General features: G+C 37.0%; 1 protein-coding gene across 1 annotated transcript in view; it reads left to right on the forward strand.

The window, feature by feature from the left end:
- LOC128856419 (neuronal acetylcholine receptor subunit alpha-7) overlaps positions 1–17,637 on the forward strand; it is a 356,900-nt gene that overhangs the window by 316,863 nt on the left and 22,400 nt on the right. The window contains exon 9 of the mRNA XM_054091719.1: positions 5,980–6,066. Within this exon, the coding sequence (XP_053947694.1) occupies positions 5,980–6,066 (87 nt within the window). The remainder of the gene's footprint in view (positions 1–5,979; positions 6,067–17,637) is intronic.

The following is a 17,637-nucleotide window of genomic DNA, read 5'->3' on the forward strand; positions in this document are numbered from 1 at the left end:
GCCGAGGGACGACCGTTATTAGAAACAACTTTTTCTATCATTTTGCTGATTCATGCATCAATCCAATGGGCTACGGCAGCCGCGAATCCGAGTCCATATTGTTTTCTTTAAATGCCAAGTCTCCTACTCTTCTGCTTGAGATGCAACCCAATATCATAACAGATAATTTTCCAAATTTTCCAGTTGGTATGGTGTTGTTATCTTTCTAAGGTTGTTAATGCTTTAACCCACACTCTTGTCGGTCCGTCGTTAACATTTATAACATCATTTTCGTCTCATCAGAGAATATGACGTCATCTCAATAGATAATTGATTCAGATATTAGCATCGCAGAAAAAGATAAGCGCTTTTCAATATTTTGTGGAGATGGCAATGATTTCTTACGTGTAGAAGAGTATTTCTGAGCCAATATGAACTGGCGTACAGTTCCATGAGCAACAACAACACCATACTCTTCCTTGAGCTTTCACGCAAGAGTTCAGGTCGAATTCTGAGAATTTTGATTTAGTTTATGTGAGGTTAGGTTAACCAGTTCTAGCCAGAGCGCTTTGAAGACCATGCAGTTAGTAGTCAGAGACCACCTTCTATTGGTTTCCGCGATTACGCTCAAGTCAATTGTAGCGTATAGTTCGTTTAGAGTTATGCGTATGTCTTCTAGCACTCGCTAAAGGTTAAGCCCGCAGTCTTTCCCTCCACACTCAGTCTTTAACACATCTTGAGTTGATGCGCGCTGAGGCCAGTGCCTTAATCACTGCTTGATCGATTGACTCAAAAAGCAGATGTTTGCTTGCATTTGACGTTTGCTGAAAACAGATAGCTAGCAGAGCAGTCCATGCAGAGTATTGTCTGCTATTGGCTAACAGCGCAAGGCTGCACATTTTATGGGGGTTTGGCCGACTCCTCCTCCTCCTATTTGTTCCGGGCGTCTCCCTCCACAGATGGAGAGACTTGCATTTTTATGCCACCTCCGAATGGCAAATGGTTTTATGAGCGGCTTTTTCATGACAGAAATACACTAGGAGGTTTGCCTTTGCCTGTCGAGGGTCGACCGCTATAAGAAATAACTTTTTCTACTATTTGGTGTTTCATGACCGGAGATTTGAACCTGTGCACTTCCGAATGTTGGTAGTTACGCACTAACCAATTCGGCTACGGCGCCCGCTGTCATATTTACATACTAACATACGTATAGTATATTTATTAGTGGTAAGGTCAGGCTACATTTCTCACAAAGTTTAGGACTCAGTATTAGAATATCAAACTCCAATGAAAAACATGTGCTTTTTGCAGATAAAATGATGTGGCATCGGTGGCGCAAACTTCTTTCCCTTTGCATAAAATATTTCCATTAAAAACAAAGGACGTAGTATTTTTGGTATTTTTCTTAAATTTATTTCCATAACTAGTAGGTAATGGTAAAGCATATTGCGTTGCACGTTGATGTTCTCAACGGAATAACGGATTCATTTCTCTTATAAAATTACGAACAGCAGCCGCTGTCATTGACGCCATTAATAGGACATTAGTATTGGTCCGTTTGGCAAAGCTTTGGCTATTTTCATTTTTTATTTCATATTAATGATGTCACGAAATTTGCCCAAACCTTGAGCTGTTGGCAGTCCAACGCACGCACAGACTTCGAAAATAAATCCTCTAAGTGAAAATTTTGGAACATAATCAATTTCGCATTTGCTCGCAAGCAACAAACAAACTATTGAACAACCACGGCCGTCTCGTTGGAAAAACATGAAAATTCCTACTTTCTCGAAAGAAAAAATTGAAAACTGCTGCCGTCGCTTACGTGACATGAAAATCCCGAACGTAGAGAAATGCGCAGCAACGCACAAACACAACTATTGCGCCCGTGTAGCGAGCGTTGGGGAGCAAAATGTACTGCCGGCGTCACAAGCGAAGTTGTCACTAAATTATGATAAATGCAACATGAAATTCAATTTAAGAGCCTCAAGCGTTATGTGAAAGTGAAAACGAGAGGCGGAATGAATAGTGCGGAATTTGCAATGCGAAAAGTGAACAAAAAATAAATAGAAAAATAAGTAGAATGACTAAAAAATAGTGCGAGATGTAAGACGAACTGGAGTGAATGTGGTGCGAGCTCTTGTAGACGTCAGCAAATGGGAACGCCATAAAATGCCATCACTTGCAATCAATGTCAACAGCAGCAAAAGAAACAACAACAAATAGTATGCAACAATCGCTGACAGCCCCAGCAACCGTCAAGCTGACAAAGTAATGCAAAAAGAGTAGCAACAATGGGTGCGCTTTCAAAAGAAATCTACCAGCATAAGCCTAGCCCACATAGAAACATAGAGCCACGCGCAGGCACACATACGCCTGCCCGCGCGTAAAGTGAAAGCAGTAACCTTGACCCACAAAACACCAGCGGCTAAGAACAGCAAACAAAAAGCGAAGAACACAAAACTACTGCAAATATTTAAATACTTTTCATAGGAGTATGCAGCCAGAGCTGCTTTGAAATGGAAGCAAGAAAAGAGTAAGGATGTAAACGTGCGCAGTTTCGTTTGCGGAGCCTCGGGGGATGTGGCTACTGCTGCATTATGCTGGCAACAACAGAACGAAGAGCATCAAATGAAAGTGAGTTTAATGAGTGGAACTTCACTGCAACGGAAATATCAACAGCAACAGCAGCACACAAGGCAAAGGGGAGCCAAAGTCATCTCCGCTTTGCTTGCACACACTTCCCACACCTTACACATTACCAGGCGCTTACTTTTACTACCAGAGTGACCAGTGAATTCATGGCTACAATTGAATGTACTCTTGTTAATTCGATAGTTGTTTGCTGCTGCTAGTCCAATAAAAATTTCTTAACTTTTTTCATTGTAAGGCTGCATGATCACTTACTGGCTATTATTTTGACTAATGTGCGGGGTACAGCTGAAAAGAATTGTCCAGAATAGATGAAGAGATATTACAAGTTGGTTTTCTACAATGATCTCATTTTGCTTTAGCACTGAAAAGCTATGCGCGAAGTCATAAAAGGAGAGAAAAATCAGCCGAAAAGAAAGCAAACACCCATAATTGTCAACCAGGGCCCTGCTAGTAGTATTAAGGCGCGTGGTTTCCGGTGGGAGAGCAAGAAATCTTTTTAACGATTCAATATACATACAAATATTCAGCTTACTTTCTATTTTGCGGAGAACCACCTCACAAGATCCCTGTCTAGCCAGCTCATCCTCTTCGCAGCTTCCTGCAATGACGCTGTGACTAGATGTCCAGATGAGTTTTATATTTTTATTATTATTATGAGTGCAGCATCATCGAGACCACTGCCCAGATTGCCGCTTGGCTGTCGGAGTAAATATTTACCTCCGTGACAGTTATTACAAAGTGAGGAGCCAATCAGCTGCTTCTTTGATTGTCGCAACCTCTGTTTGGAACTCACTGCAGTAACATGAAATTGAGTCTAAAGGAGAGCTCTTCGCAGAATACTTATCCGCCACTCCTTCCATCCAACTTCGAGCCATTCGTGAACAAGCTCATCAGACCCTACCTCCAAATGCTGAACCTCGCTCACTCTTCCCTTGAAGGAATGTGAGAGGAGAATGTTATGTTTAGTCCAAGCGAGGGTGTGCATTCTAGATAGTTTTTTTTTTGTTTTTGGTTTTTCTTCTTTTTTTTTAATAGAGGATGAATTCCCCAGCTAAACGCATATGTTTCTGTTCTTAACCTGGGTAGGTACGTGGAAGTACCACTCTTGCAATCTCCAAGTAGCACTAAAGCGCCGCCAACAGGCAGATATCTATAGCCAACCAGAGCTGTTGATGTAAAGAGAAGGTTGATGGGATTTAGGTCGAAGCACTGCCCCAAGCTGTCGAAGAAAAGAGCACCCAGTGACCTTAAGCGTCTAGCTGCCAAGGCCGAGCGTTTACAGAAAAAGTGTTCAACAGTATTCTTCTCTAAAAAATCACCACAGCTACTGCAATGGGGATTAAATTATCATCCTAGCTTTTCTGCGTGTGTGCCGATCGTGCAACGGTAAGTACAGCTAGGAGCTTGGAAGTTTAATGGCGTGGAGTCTCCAGGACTTTCTGGGTCCTCCGTCTATTGTACTAGGGCCTTTCAAAAGAGGACAGGAAGAAATGGAGCTCCATCTTTGCTGCGCTTTCTTGAGAACAATAGTCTCCTCTTCACCAATAGTCAGGGAGATGCAGATGACCGGCTAGGAGGTCTCTGTCCTGGAACCCACATCAGAGAAATGTTACCTGCCCACCCAAAAGATTTGAGCTCCTCCCTCTTGACCTTACTAAACATCCAAATCTTAATATTATTAATACGGTATTTTGTTTAAAATATCCGTTTGCATATATTTTCATCTTTTATTTTAACTTTTATTATTATTTTTCTTTTAGTTAGCTTTTCAAGCTTTATTTCACACGAGAAACGAGAACCCTTCTCTTACTGCCTTCGAATTTGCATTGCTACGTGTACGACGAAAGAAAAAAGGAAGAATAAATCAAATATAGAAAAAACCAAATTGAAAAACTTGTAGAGCACGAACGAGTGGAACTTTTGTGTCATCAGCAGACTTCTACTACATTTAAGTGTAAACAAACTACATTTCGTACTCCTCGCAACTCATAACGAAGTAAAGAATACACGCAAATAAATATGTATATAAATACACAAGTGCGCGTAACACTGCAATAAAAATAATAAAGCGCACTAAGTGGGAAAAAGTAGCGGCTGAAGAAGAACTAAAAGTCGTCAACGAAATTTCTTTTCTTTTTAAGTTCGCAGAACATCTTATGGAACATAAAAAATTTATTGCACAGTTGCGATCCACACCTACTCATCTATAAACAGTTACACGCAATCGACCTAAAGCGAAAAGAAATATTGTACAACAGCAGGCGCCACACGCGGAAAGTAACCCCGCCACACTTTTTACAACATGTTGCGCATATGAAAGTGCGAATTTGCTAATACGCCACGCACTTCGCCCTTCGCTTTTCACACTTTGCAATCTCCATAAAAAATGAAAATATGCTAAAAAGCAGTATCATTTTCCTTCTATTTTTTTTAATTTATGCAAATGGTTCGGCAAAAGCGACCAAAAACATGCCAGAATATACTTTGCCACTTTACCATTCACTAAGTCTCTTCACTTCCCGCCTAACCGACGCATGCAAATTTCAGAATCCAGCTGCAAGTTGTAGTAAATAGAATTGAAAAAATTTAATAGAATTCAAAAAAAAAAGATAAAGTTTATGATAAACCACCAACAAATATCCCAAGTTATGATTGATTTGATTTTGAGACGAAATGCTAACATAAACATAACAACAACAATGAAACATTACAATAACTGTAAAAGCTTTACATTTATATGCAACTGTACATTTATATGTACGAAGCATTGACGTACTATTGACGCACTATTAATGACTGATGACGACAGTGACGAGATAACCGCATGACAGGGTGCATTGAGGTTCAGCGCAGAGAATATGGTAGTAGTTTTTTATTTGTACAACATTGACGGGCAGCTGAATAAATAGCGACAACACCACTCCAACCACTACAACACCAAAAGCTTGCGGAGTCGAGCAGCACACCAGCCATATGGGACAAATGGGACAAACGGGAACACAAAATGGTGGCTAGCTGGCTGGCTGGCTGGCCACCCTTTAAATCATTATTGGGGCACAGAACGCGATCGTGAGAAAAACTCCAGGGCAAGCACAGCTAAATTGCAACAACAACAACAATAACAACACTCGTACACTATATCTAAAAAAAGATGCTAACATCCGTACCACATGAATTTAACTACTAGCGTAAATGTATAATCCAAAGTTTTAAAGAAGTTTGTTAAAAAATGCAATGCTCTTATAAAATTCTGCCACATTTCAATAATGTTCATATATCGATCAATATTATTTAAAACATTTTCTAGCTGATGTGGTTTTCTTTTCTACAAAATATACTGTGTTGCAGGAGTTACAATTCTACTATCGCTAACAGTCTTCCTCAATATGGTGGCCGAAACGATGCCAGCGACCTCAGATGCAGTGCCGCTCCTAGGTAAGTTGGAGGGTGTTCAAACGTACTTACTTGCATATATACTTTTTTCGTTTGAAGTTTTACATAGAAAATAGTCAAGCATTCCTAATACATACATACGTGCCTTACGGTAAACCGCTAGTATGCTCAAGTTCAGAGTGCGCCACAGAAGGTCCGACAGAGTTAGAAACTATTTAGAGAAAGCTGTTCAATAAAATAGGGGTCTAACACTTCTCCCTTGTATATGAAGCTTTTTTAGCTGAACTGTCACTAAAAATACAAAATCAACCAATTTTCTCTAACAAACATTTAGAAGTCGCTACCATCTGAAAGAGAATACCTGTGGTAGCGATAATAAGCAAGCACTGAATTTCTAAATATTTTTGTTTTGTTTTTATTGTAAAAATTATAAAACACTTGAGCATTTTTGCTCATTTCTTTTTATCTACACGATAATATGGAAGCATTTCTAATCGAATCCAATTAATCTCTTTCTCTAACTGTGCTTATAATCCAAATACTAAAAAACACCGAAAAAATGATAAAACATGCCGATTTGCATATCGACTAATTCTGCGATTTCCGGTATCCCTAGTAAGTAAATGAATATACCTCACGTTTTGGGGGCAATATACGAAAGCAGACCCCGGTCTTAAATCTTCAGCTCTTGTAAAATGAAAATACAAATGATATTTTTAGTAGGAAAGTGCACATATTTCAAAAGCAGATCCATTATTTTAGACGTGAAGCAGCCACAACTGTGAGGGCACCTGCTTGTAGCAGCTGAGGGATAGGAAGATTTTCCCTACGTGCTAGGTCGGCCTCGGTTTCACTGACGTTGGAGACTCCATTTTAGTGCTTGCCTGCTGATCTCCGTGCCTCCCTTGCCTAGTGTGTGACCAAGCCACCTCCACTTGTGATCTCTGATTTCTTACGCAAGTGGTTTTTGTTGGCATGGTCGACGTTTGATATCCAATTATTTGCCCAACAAATGCACAGGATGTACCTCAAGCTGTGGTTTACAAACACTTGCAGATTTTGAGCGGTTTCTGCTTATAGACACCGTGTTTCACAAGAATAGAGAAGGACAGACTTAGCATTTCAATTAAAGGTTCGAAGTTTAGTATACACACTTTTTGGACATTCACACTGGTCGGAAATTATTAAATGCGCTTCTTGCTTTCTGCAGCATGTGAAAACATTACTTTTGCATCTCCCACCTGCCGTAAATGGGCTTCCAAGATATTGAAAGCCGCTCACTTTTTCAATGCTGCTCCCGCCAATATAGAAGGGCGCGTCACTCGCATTTATCACCATATATTTTGTGTTTGAGTGCATCATAAGGTCGTTCATCTTCAAGTTATTGCATTTAAATAGGGTGCCACAGCAATCACCTTCTTTCTACAACATCAAATGAAGTAGTGAGAACTTCATCAATGACGCCGGGAAAGAAGAGGTGATAAGATGCAGCCCTGGCTCACACCAGGCTCAGTTCGTATGGGCTCCGATAAGATTCCGTCATACAAAATTCAACTTTCAAAAACCTCGTATTGCGCCTTGATTAAGTCTGCAATCTTGTGTGGAACTCCTTTCTGTAGTAAGGGTTACCATATATTACTGTGTTTTAATCGACCAAATGCTTTCCCATACTCAAGGAAAACGGGATACAGAGATTCTTGTAATTCGCTTATTTCTGCGGTGATAATACGGAGAGTAGCGATATGATCGATATGTGATTTTTGACTGAAAGCCAGATTGTGGGTGTGTCAAAGTGATTCTTCCCAGAGTGACTGTAAAGAGCACTTTTAGTGCCTTACTTGAAATCCTTTGCCATGGCTAGTAACCTCGAAATATGAAATACAGAAGAATTTAGAAAATATTTTTTCTATTAGCTGTCGCTTTTCGACCGACCCGAATGCCTTTTTGGCTACTCATAAAATTACTTTATATTCTATTCTAGTCTAATAATTTAATTTCATACGTGAACAAAAAGCTGCATGTAATAATTTAGTGCGAAAGCTGTTTAGACATCATTCCTGATTATTTCATTGTAACGAAGTAGATCTCTTTCACTCTTCTTTAGTAAAGAGATCAATGAGATGTACCTTCAGAAACTTCTTGAATAACGTTTTCAATGTTCCAACCAGAATTTCAAAGTTTGTCTCTCATTTATTGAAAAATTAAGTATTGCAAATTCGGTGGCTTACGATTTGACTCACCTATTTCGTCTTCGTTTTGAATATTAAGCATTTTAAGGCGCCATTAACTCCTTCCGCATGCGCATTATTAGTGATTACCGGGAGCTATTAAATTTGAAAAAAAAGATCATTTAGCGAAAATTCCGCCTCTGCAATCTATTGGCAAAATTATGTGCCTAAACTTTAGTCTATTATAGTGGAAATAATAATAATAGTACTAACTTTTCCTATAAATTGTTGACTATTGCAAAGGTAGTGGCTACTTGATCATCAGGGCTTTCGGGTCTGCCGAAAAGCGACTTCTAATAAAAATATATTTTCTAAACTCTTCCATATTTCATATTCCGAGGCTACTAGTCATGACAAAGAGTTTGTCGACTATCCGTATTATGGTGATAAAAAAAAGGCTTTCAAGTGATGCAGTAAATGGTCTGTCTTTATTTTTCTTCTTCTTTTCCCTTTCAACTCTTCGTCGGCTATCAGTCGCCAAATGAAACAAAACCTTTTTCACTAGGCTCCTTTAAAGTAAAATTATTGTGCGTCTACATTTTAGTCAAATAAAATAACCGTTTGAGTATAAAAACCCATACAGATTAAATGATTTTAGTACCAGACAAAGCCATTTTGGTATACAAGTAGAATGAGAACTGAAATGTGCGTTCGAGTTTTTAATTACCCACGCTGCTTAAATAACTGACAAATTTACATCATCCCAAAATTACAAACGCCGCGTGCTCCCAACTACTGCTTATGGCTTCGAAATTATTTCATATTTCTGTCTAAAATTCTTTCCTTTTACTCTCAATATTTCATTTATTTTCATCACAGTAGTGTATTGCAATTCGAAATGCAAAAAAATCCGACTACAAGACCAGGTATTAAATGGTTAGGTTATCTAAAAATACGATATCATTTTTAGCTTTCTACCAGTAATAACTGGAAAATAACTGTAACTACCACTGATTCTGTTTTCTGGGTATGAAATACCTCAAGCTTTTAAGTACAAAAGCACCTAAGCATATAAACACCCGTACTTTTGGAGCAATCATACATACATACATATGCATATGTGTGCGTGCAAGTCCACACTTTAATAGCTCCTTTGAGACTTTTCCTATTAATTTCAAATTTAGTCTTGACTCTTCGAAGTTGGTAGCAAAACACACGTACCAAATTACCTGTTCGTTGTTATGCCAGATTTTGAAACTTACAAAAACATTTATAAGACGAGATTGAGTTTGTCGTACCCGAAGTTGGCTGCGTGCTGAACTTGAGCGAATTTTGCCTTGTAATTTTTATGCGTGCACATGTCGGCACAAAAAGGTGTTGACCCACGATTCGTAATGCAAAAGTTTTGTGCTTCAGGCGGGGGGATATTTATGGGCGGGGAAAAACTTATTGACGACGAGCTGGGTAAGTTATGTGCGCACGTATTTGTAAGGAAACAGCTAAGTAGAACGGGAGAGGAAGGAAATATGTATATAAAAAAAGCTATTTAAAGGGAAGGTTATGAAAGATATTTAGCGTGCAATAGTAAACGAGCACAGGTTTTATTTATCCAGAACAATAGTTAGATGGTTAAACGGTGTTCTTTTTTTAATTTTATGACATTGCCCTTATGCGTTCTTTGAAACTTATCATAGTAATAAAAAAGAATTGAAGAGTTGGCACAAGAAATAAGTGAATAGCAGGCTGAGTAAAATAAAAATAAACGCAAAGTATTATTAGCCTTTGTAATTAGGTATTTTTTTTATTGATTTTATTTAAATAGACAGAAAATAGTTTAGTTGAAGTAGTTCAGAAGCGCATATTCCCTTCCCCATTTACCACTCTTGATAGCTTAGTTATACTACTAACGGTTTTCTATAATAGCTTAGCGGTGCAGCAGTACAATTTTACAAATCATTTAATTTACTTATTATAAGTCACTTTTTTGCTAGAAGAATTTCTGAAAGAAAAAAACTAAATAGAGAGAACTCCTACTTTAGTGTTCCGAATTCCCTAAAAAATAAAAAAAATAAGAATGTTGTCTTCTGAGATAGTGGTAATAACTGGCCTCACTATTTTTTTTTTTTTAATTTTTTTGGTTTTTTTTTATGAACAGCATAAAAAAGTAGCTGGCGTTCATTTCTGCATACTTGTCGTGAAAAAAAAAATCCAGGAAATGAGCCATATATAATATAAAATATGTCCATATGTGTTCAAGTGGCTCACGAAGAAAAGTGGTCATTATAAACTTCATTTCATTCTAAGGCTTTTGCTAAAATATTTCGGAAAAATATTAAAATATTAGAGAAAAATAAACCCATAATTTCCTCCGTAGATGGATCAATATCTGCAGTGATCCATATCCCGTTAAGTATCGATCAAACAATTTAAAGTTTATGCTCGTTGTCAGGGTGACATTTCACACTAAAAAAAATTGTTTCCCGTTTTTTGTTTGTTCCATTCAGTTGTGTGTTACGGGGTGTCAACAATGGAAGCTAACAAAGAGAAAATTCGGTACATTTTACCGTTTTTCATTGGTAAGGGGGAAAATGCAAGCAAAACTAATGGACTTCTTTTTTCCCAAACTAATATTAAGATCTTGTGAAGCTGTACCGATTTGAAAGTATCTCCAAGTTTTTTATGCATCAAATTAGTTTATAAAAAATGGTTGCAACAAATATCCTCAAATAATAAAAGAGTTCAACTTCAAATAGTTAAAGGATCTACATAAAAATGTTCAGCAATTGAACGGAATCAAAATAATACGATTTTTGGCGTTATTTTTTACTTTTTTGAAGAAAATTTTAAGAAAAACCTGAACAACTCAGTCAAATCTTGATTTGAAAAGTAAAATCATTCACGTATTCCTACACAGACCTTTTAAGCTTAACCCATTCACGTCCAGAAAATTGTTTCTCCTCAAATATCATTATTTTGATGACTTTAATTAAACTTCAATTAAATATTAGAATTTTTAAATTTAAAAATTTTATTCCTTCGCAGACCTTTTAAGTTTAACCCATTCTCGCCCAAAAATTTTTTTTTCAAATATCATTACTTAATGAAACTTTTAAATTAAAACTTTAAATTTAAAATATGTATTTTTGCGCAAACCTTTTAAGCTTAACCCATTCACGTCCCACAATTTTCTACTTCTCAAATATCATTATTTTGATGACTTTAATGAAACTTCAATTAAAAATTACAATTTTTTAATTTAAAATTTTTATTCTTACGCAGACGTTTTAAATTTAACCCATTCGCGTACAACAAATTTCTTCTTCTCAAATATCATTATTTTGATGACTTTAATGAAACTTCAAATTAAAAATTCAATTTTTAGATTCAAAAATTTTATTCTTACGCAAACCTTTTAAGCTTAACACATTCTCGACCAAATTTGTTTCATTCATGTGATTAACTTAAGGAAACTTTTATATTCAAAATTAAAATTTTTAAATTCCAAAATTTTTTTGTTATGCAGACATTAACCCATTCACGTCCACAATTTTTTCTTCTCATATTTCATTATTTTAATTACTTTAAGGAAGCTTTTATATTCAAAATTAAAATTTATACATTCGAAAATTGTATTCTTATGAAGACATTTTAAGCTAAAACTCTTTTACTTAGCTCTTTTATCTTCTGAGGTGGTTTTTGTAAACAATTATTTTAAGAACCTACTCTATTTATATAAAAATTTGGAGATAGTTTCAAAGATATAAAATTCACTTGAATCTCAATATTTTTCCGAAATATTTTGGGTGAAGCCTGAAAATAAAATCAATTTTTCCGAAATATTTGGCGGAAGCCTTAAAATGTAATAAATTTTTTATTCCGACAGCAAAACGGTACCATTTTCTTTTGTGTGGAGAGTAATGTCCCTTTAATATGTATATGTACTTATACATTGGTTTCTAGGCAAAAACAAAAGATTGTATATATGGCATAAATCATGTAAAAACCAAAAATTAACCGTAGTAATATTTTAGTTTCATTTTTCGTTTGCTCGCATAACTAGATTCCATTTAACATTTAAAACTTCCATACGCTACTGTACATACGCATTTTTTATTGCTCTACAAGATTCAAAAAAACAGTCATTAAATAGTATATAGGTACTCTCTCTCTCTCTCACACTCACTCTCTCTGTTAACAAACGCAAATTCTTCCGATTTTATATTTAAAACATTTAATACTTCAAAACCATTTAACTAAATCAATAAGCATAAAAAACATCATCGCTTCATGTTCATACCCCCACATTCGTGCATTTGTACATATATTTACATTAACGTATAAATCGTAAAATCTCAAATAAATCTCAAAGCGCATAAAACCAATGTCGCCGACATATTTGCTCCAAATATGTTTTGAAGTGTTGCTTTTGCTTTTGCATTTTCATGTGTTGGCGCTTCTTTTGCTGCCACATTAAATATTCCGAACATACTTCCACGCCCATACACATTCACATTCACACACACATGCATATGACTTGGATCATTTCTATTTTTAGGTGCATGTTGCGGTGCTTTATTTGTTGTTATTGTTTACTGTTCATTTTTTCTGTGTTTTTGTTTTCAAACATTTAGCAATTTGCGCAAATGTAATGCAATGAATGCAACACAAAAACAACTCAACAACATATTTTGCGCAATTGTTTATTTTTTGGCAAAAACAAAAACAAGTGTCTTCTTTTTTACTACTACGCTGTGCTACAAAAGCAAAAGACAAAAAAAATGGCTATTAAATTACAAAAGCAAAATACAAATGTAAATACTTACTGTAAAAAATATGTAAATAAACATTATTGCAACATAACCCAGAGCACCGACCAACACAGTGGCACTAACACTCACCCATACTCACACACATACACACATATACGCCCGCCCGCGTCTCCAACTGTAGTACACGAAAACTATGCCCACCAACTCACTCTTTCCCCCAACGCAAGCGTACACACACAAACACATACACACACACACAAACACATACACACACACACTACGTGGTGCTAAGCGTGTGACCCTATGCAAATGTTGCGCATACGCCCCGCAGTACCGGCACGCCAGCACCAATAAGTAGTTTTATTTATGGAATGCTATAAACAACACTAAAACTGCAGCAACAACAAAAACCGAAAATAAATACAATAAATTTAAATAAGAACTAACATATTTTCCACAAAATACTTGCACGCACGCACACACAAACAAACACACACCCACCTACCCGAAATTCTCTACAACTAAAATATTTATCTAAAACAAAAGAGGACTGGTATGGCAAACAGAGCAAATAAAAAAAACAAAATATGTACTTAAATCCTTAACCCAAATACAAATAAAACACATAACAAGCCAAAATAAAATGAGTAACAACATTTAAAAGCAAAATCTGCTACTAAAAATACAAACGAAAAATAAATATGTACTCAAAAAAAAAAAGAAATTCAAACAAAAAATAGCAAATAACATAAATGTGTATGTGTTGCCAAAAACGCAAATACTTGTTTTTCTACGTGCAACTTCCCGCTTACCGCTTGCCACTTGGCCCTTTGGCCCAATGGCATACCCTCAGCAGGCCGGGTGGCCGCCAATGCATTGTCCAATGTGCTCAGCGGCCCACCTCTCGGGCAGCCCGAACAATGCGCGACTTACCACTTTTGTTTGTCGATCTAACCACCACATAATGTGAAAGAAAAAACGTTCTTGTTGGTCTGCACAGCAACACAAATGCGCTTACAACAAACAATTTACATACAATTTGAATAAAAAAAGAAGCAAAACAAGCTCACAAAGATTTTGAAAACATTGTATCAAAGCAAAAGGTGTGGAAAAAATAGTAGTGAATTGCAAATGAATAGAAAGAGTGCCCACAAACCGGAAAGCTGAGCTGCCAGCATTTTGCCGGCTTATTTTCTTACTTACAATTTCTTTAAATCTGCATTTCTTGCGTGCTTTTTGTCAGCTTACTTTTTTCACTATTCTTCTTCATCTTCCTGTGACTCTCCTTACGCTGGTTTTCGTATTTATTTTGCTTCTCTTGACTTGCTCATTGCAACAGTAAAGTGCTTTAGCGTATTTCATTTTGTTTTTCTTTTTTTTTAATATTTTTGTTTTGTTCTGAAAAGCCGTTACGAAGCGACATAATGGAGACATGCATACAAAAAAGTTTTCACAGAGATCATTAAGAAGTAATGGTCGAACACTTCAATCACAATTGCAAGGAACTGAGTAAGTGGAAAGTGATTAAAGTACTCATATAGGGCGATAATGGTCTTCCAGTGGCTGTAGAGTAAGCTGCAACTAACGTTTTAGAACCAAAAAAACCAAAGAAAAATCGAACCAAATATAAGAGAGTTTATCTTTATAGTCTTATTGGGGACTACCAACGCTGCAATCGCAGTATCTCCTTCCTAAAGCATATCGAAATGCTTTGCGAGCCTAATTTCATTTAAGCTCTGATAGTTAAAGAAGATTTCTTTGGTGAAATTTTACTTATAATAAAAAAATGTCTACTATTTCCAATGGAATGGAAAAGAAAGCCCATCTGAGCCACACCATCATTGTTGCAAGGAAATGTTCCGTGATAGGGGCATCGATTATTATTTGAAGATGGCGGAAGCTATAGGCGATTCTGCCTTTAGTACTGATCAGTTCAGCAATTGATAAAGAACAAACCTTAGATTGTTCAGGCGCGGTATTAGCTATAACTGTTATTAATAGGTAACTGTCAAGCATAAGACTTCGAATGATACGCCCACTGGCCGCTACTGGTCAAATGTAGCATCAAAAGATGTTCGAAGCCCTGAAATTCTTTACCAGTAACTTGATTATGAGGAACTTACACATAAATCCAAGACCCCAGTATTGGTTATTTCAGTGTTCGTTTTGGATGCAGAAAAACTATAGATATTAAAAAACTTATTAGTAGCTACAGTTTATCCCTAGCGGGAGTAACCAGTATGCATCTACGTAGGCTGCTACGAAGTCATTCTTCTGCAACCTAATATCTTCAAATCATGATAGCACTGGGTGTAACTTTTGGAAATAATGTCCAGTGTACCTATTCACAACTGATTTGAGGTCGTATTCTTTCATGAGTTCTCAAACTAACCTCAAATTAAGGATGTATTGTATTCTATCAGTTCGCTACATCTTTTACAGAAGTCAATATATTTCGAGAGGCCGCCGTAGCCGAATGGGTTGAGGTATGACTACCAATCAGTAATTCCCGGGCTCGAAACCCATTGTGAGCATGAAACACCAAATAATACAAACATTTTTTTTAAAAGCTTTCGCCCCGGCAGGCACTGGCAAACCTCCGAGTGTGTTTCTGCTATGAAAGAGCTCCTCATAAAACCCATTTCGGAGTCGGCTTAAAACTGTAGGTCTCTTCATTTTTGGGTCAACATCAAGACTTCTTCTTCTTGGTTGACTTCGCCCACTGACATACAAGCAGACTGTAGATCATAACGATATAATGGAAAAATGCCCAAAGAAATATAAAGTTAGGGCTAGTAGTAGCAGCATACCCTCGAGGTAGCTTTACAGAACAAATAGAGTTTGGAGGCTCTTTGTGTACTTATCTGCAGCGCTTGGCGGCAAATGAGCTCTATGCCACTTTAGCGAGACCTGAGCAAATACTTCAACTTGTTATACTTTGACTTGTTGTACTACAAACTGCTTTAGGTCAATTGAGAGTCGAAGCACTTTAAATGAGTGTTTAAGGTTAACTAGGCGCAACTGTCTATATTGGAGGATGTTTCAAATGGACCCTGTTCCAAAGGATTACATTTGCTGCATAGAAATCGCAGCCATTCTAGTTCCTTAATCACAAGTATCCCCTAATCCCAAATAGACCATGTAACTCCTGTGTGGTATCACTGGTTAACACTGAAGCCTCAGTGTTTATTTATCATTGGCCCCATTTAGACGCTCTTATGAAGCGTAGGATATCCCTACACCGGATAGTTCCATAAGTTCCTCCTAGCCTAGAAGAGTGCCTACCTAACAGCCAATGACCGATAACACAAGCCAAGACCTTCGACATGTTCCCGCTTGAGAAATTTAGCAATTCTGCTGACCTTTTCTTATCTATTTGCGGCTAAATTAGTCTCGTTATAACACACTTTTTTTTCTCTCCATGACCTATTAGCCTCCAGGAGAATATTATTTTGTATCCCTAATTTGCAAGTTGTCATAGGAATTCCAATATTATTCCCCTGTTTTCAAGCAGTGTAAGATTAGTACCCATCGGCCTTGCGATTTCCTCCAATATCTCTATGTCCCGGAACCCATAAAAGAGTGGCCTTGAAGACGGTGCTAATACCATTTAGAACTGCCAGGTATTCTTGAGTAACCTTTGATCTTAGTATAACTGCCTCCATTGATTTGATGGCTACTGGCCGTCCGAGAAGATATTTATCGCGGTTTTTGTTACGGTGTGTGTGTTAAGGTACACAATTACCTAATATATGGCTAAGACTTCTGCCTGATAGACGCTTCAGTAGTCCGGAAGTCGGGCAGATAATTATAGTCCTAATTCTTTAAAAAAAAACTCCATAGTATACTTTATTTTCTAGCTTTGATCCATCCGTACAAACATTTATTTCCCCTCTCCTCCATGGTCTTTGAGTTTGCCACTATTTTCTTGACAGGATTTTAGTCTTGAAGAGCCTGCCAAATGTGGGTTTAGGGAAAGAGTAGCGGATTTCTTGGTTAAAACTATTCATGGTATGTAGTATGGAAGCGTGACCAAGCCGCCGGGTCTTCCGTAGCGCCGAACTCTGACGTCTAAGCGACAAAGCGGTGGTCACGTTTTTTTCCTATCAGATTTAGAGCAGGATCGAAGTGGGTAACACTTTGCTTACCGCGCACTGCAGAAACTCCGAACTAACTTCAAATAGGTTCAATGTGGTTGTCGCAAATAATTATGCTATCCAATAAAAATTAAACTATATTAATATGTTAGACAAAGGGTGCTATAAAATGTCGTGCGGATAAACAGGTAGATTCATATTACCTTGGAAAGGCATGCCTATAGAGCTTCGATAATTCGAAATAGCTGCTCGCCAACTCACTAATGTGAAAACTTTCTTTGTGTGTGTGTGTATCCTATAAAGTCTGTACTAAAGGTTTTTTCTATAAAGGCAAAGGTGTTCAATATGCATTTGTATATGTGAAAGTACTTATGCGCTCTATGTATCGAACCAAAGCCTTTAAAAATAGCCTCTAGCATACAAATCAGTGCATTGATCTGCCCGCGTGCATATCCTGGCTAAGCTTCTATATGTATACTCGTATATGTACATATATAGGCATTGGTTTCAATTTATTTGGTCAACTAAATATAATATTTATGCCCATATTATTTAGTTAGGCTTTTCTTGATTTCTTTT

The sequence above is a fragment of the Anastrepha ludens genome, chromosome 3 (assembly GCF_028408465.1).
Source record: "Anastrepha ludens isolate Willacy chromosome 3, idAnaLude1.1, whole genome shotgun sequence".
Taxonomy (NCBI): Eukaryota; Metazoa; Arthropoda; class Insecta; order Diptera; family Tephritidae; genus Anastrepha; species Anastrepha ludens.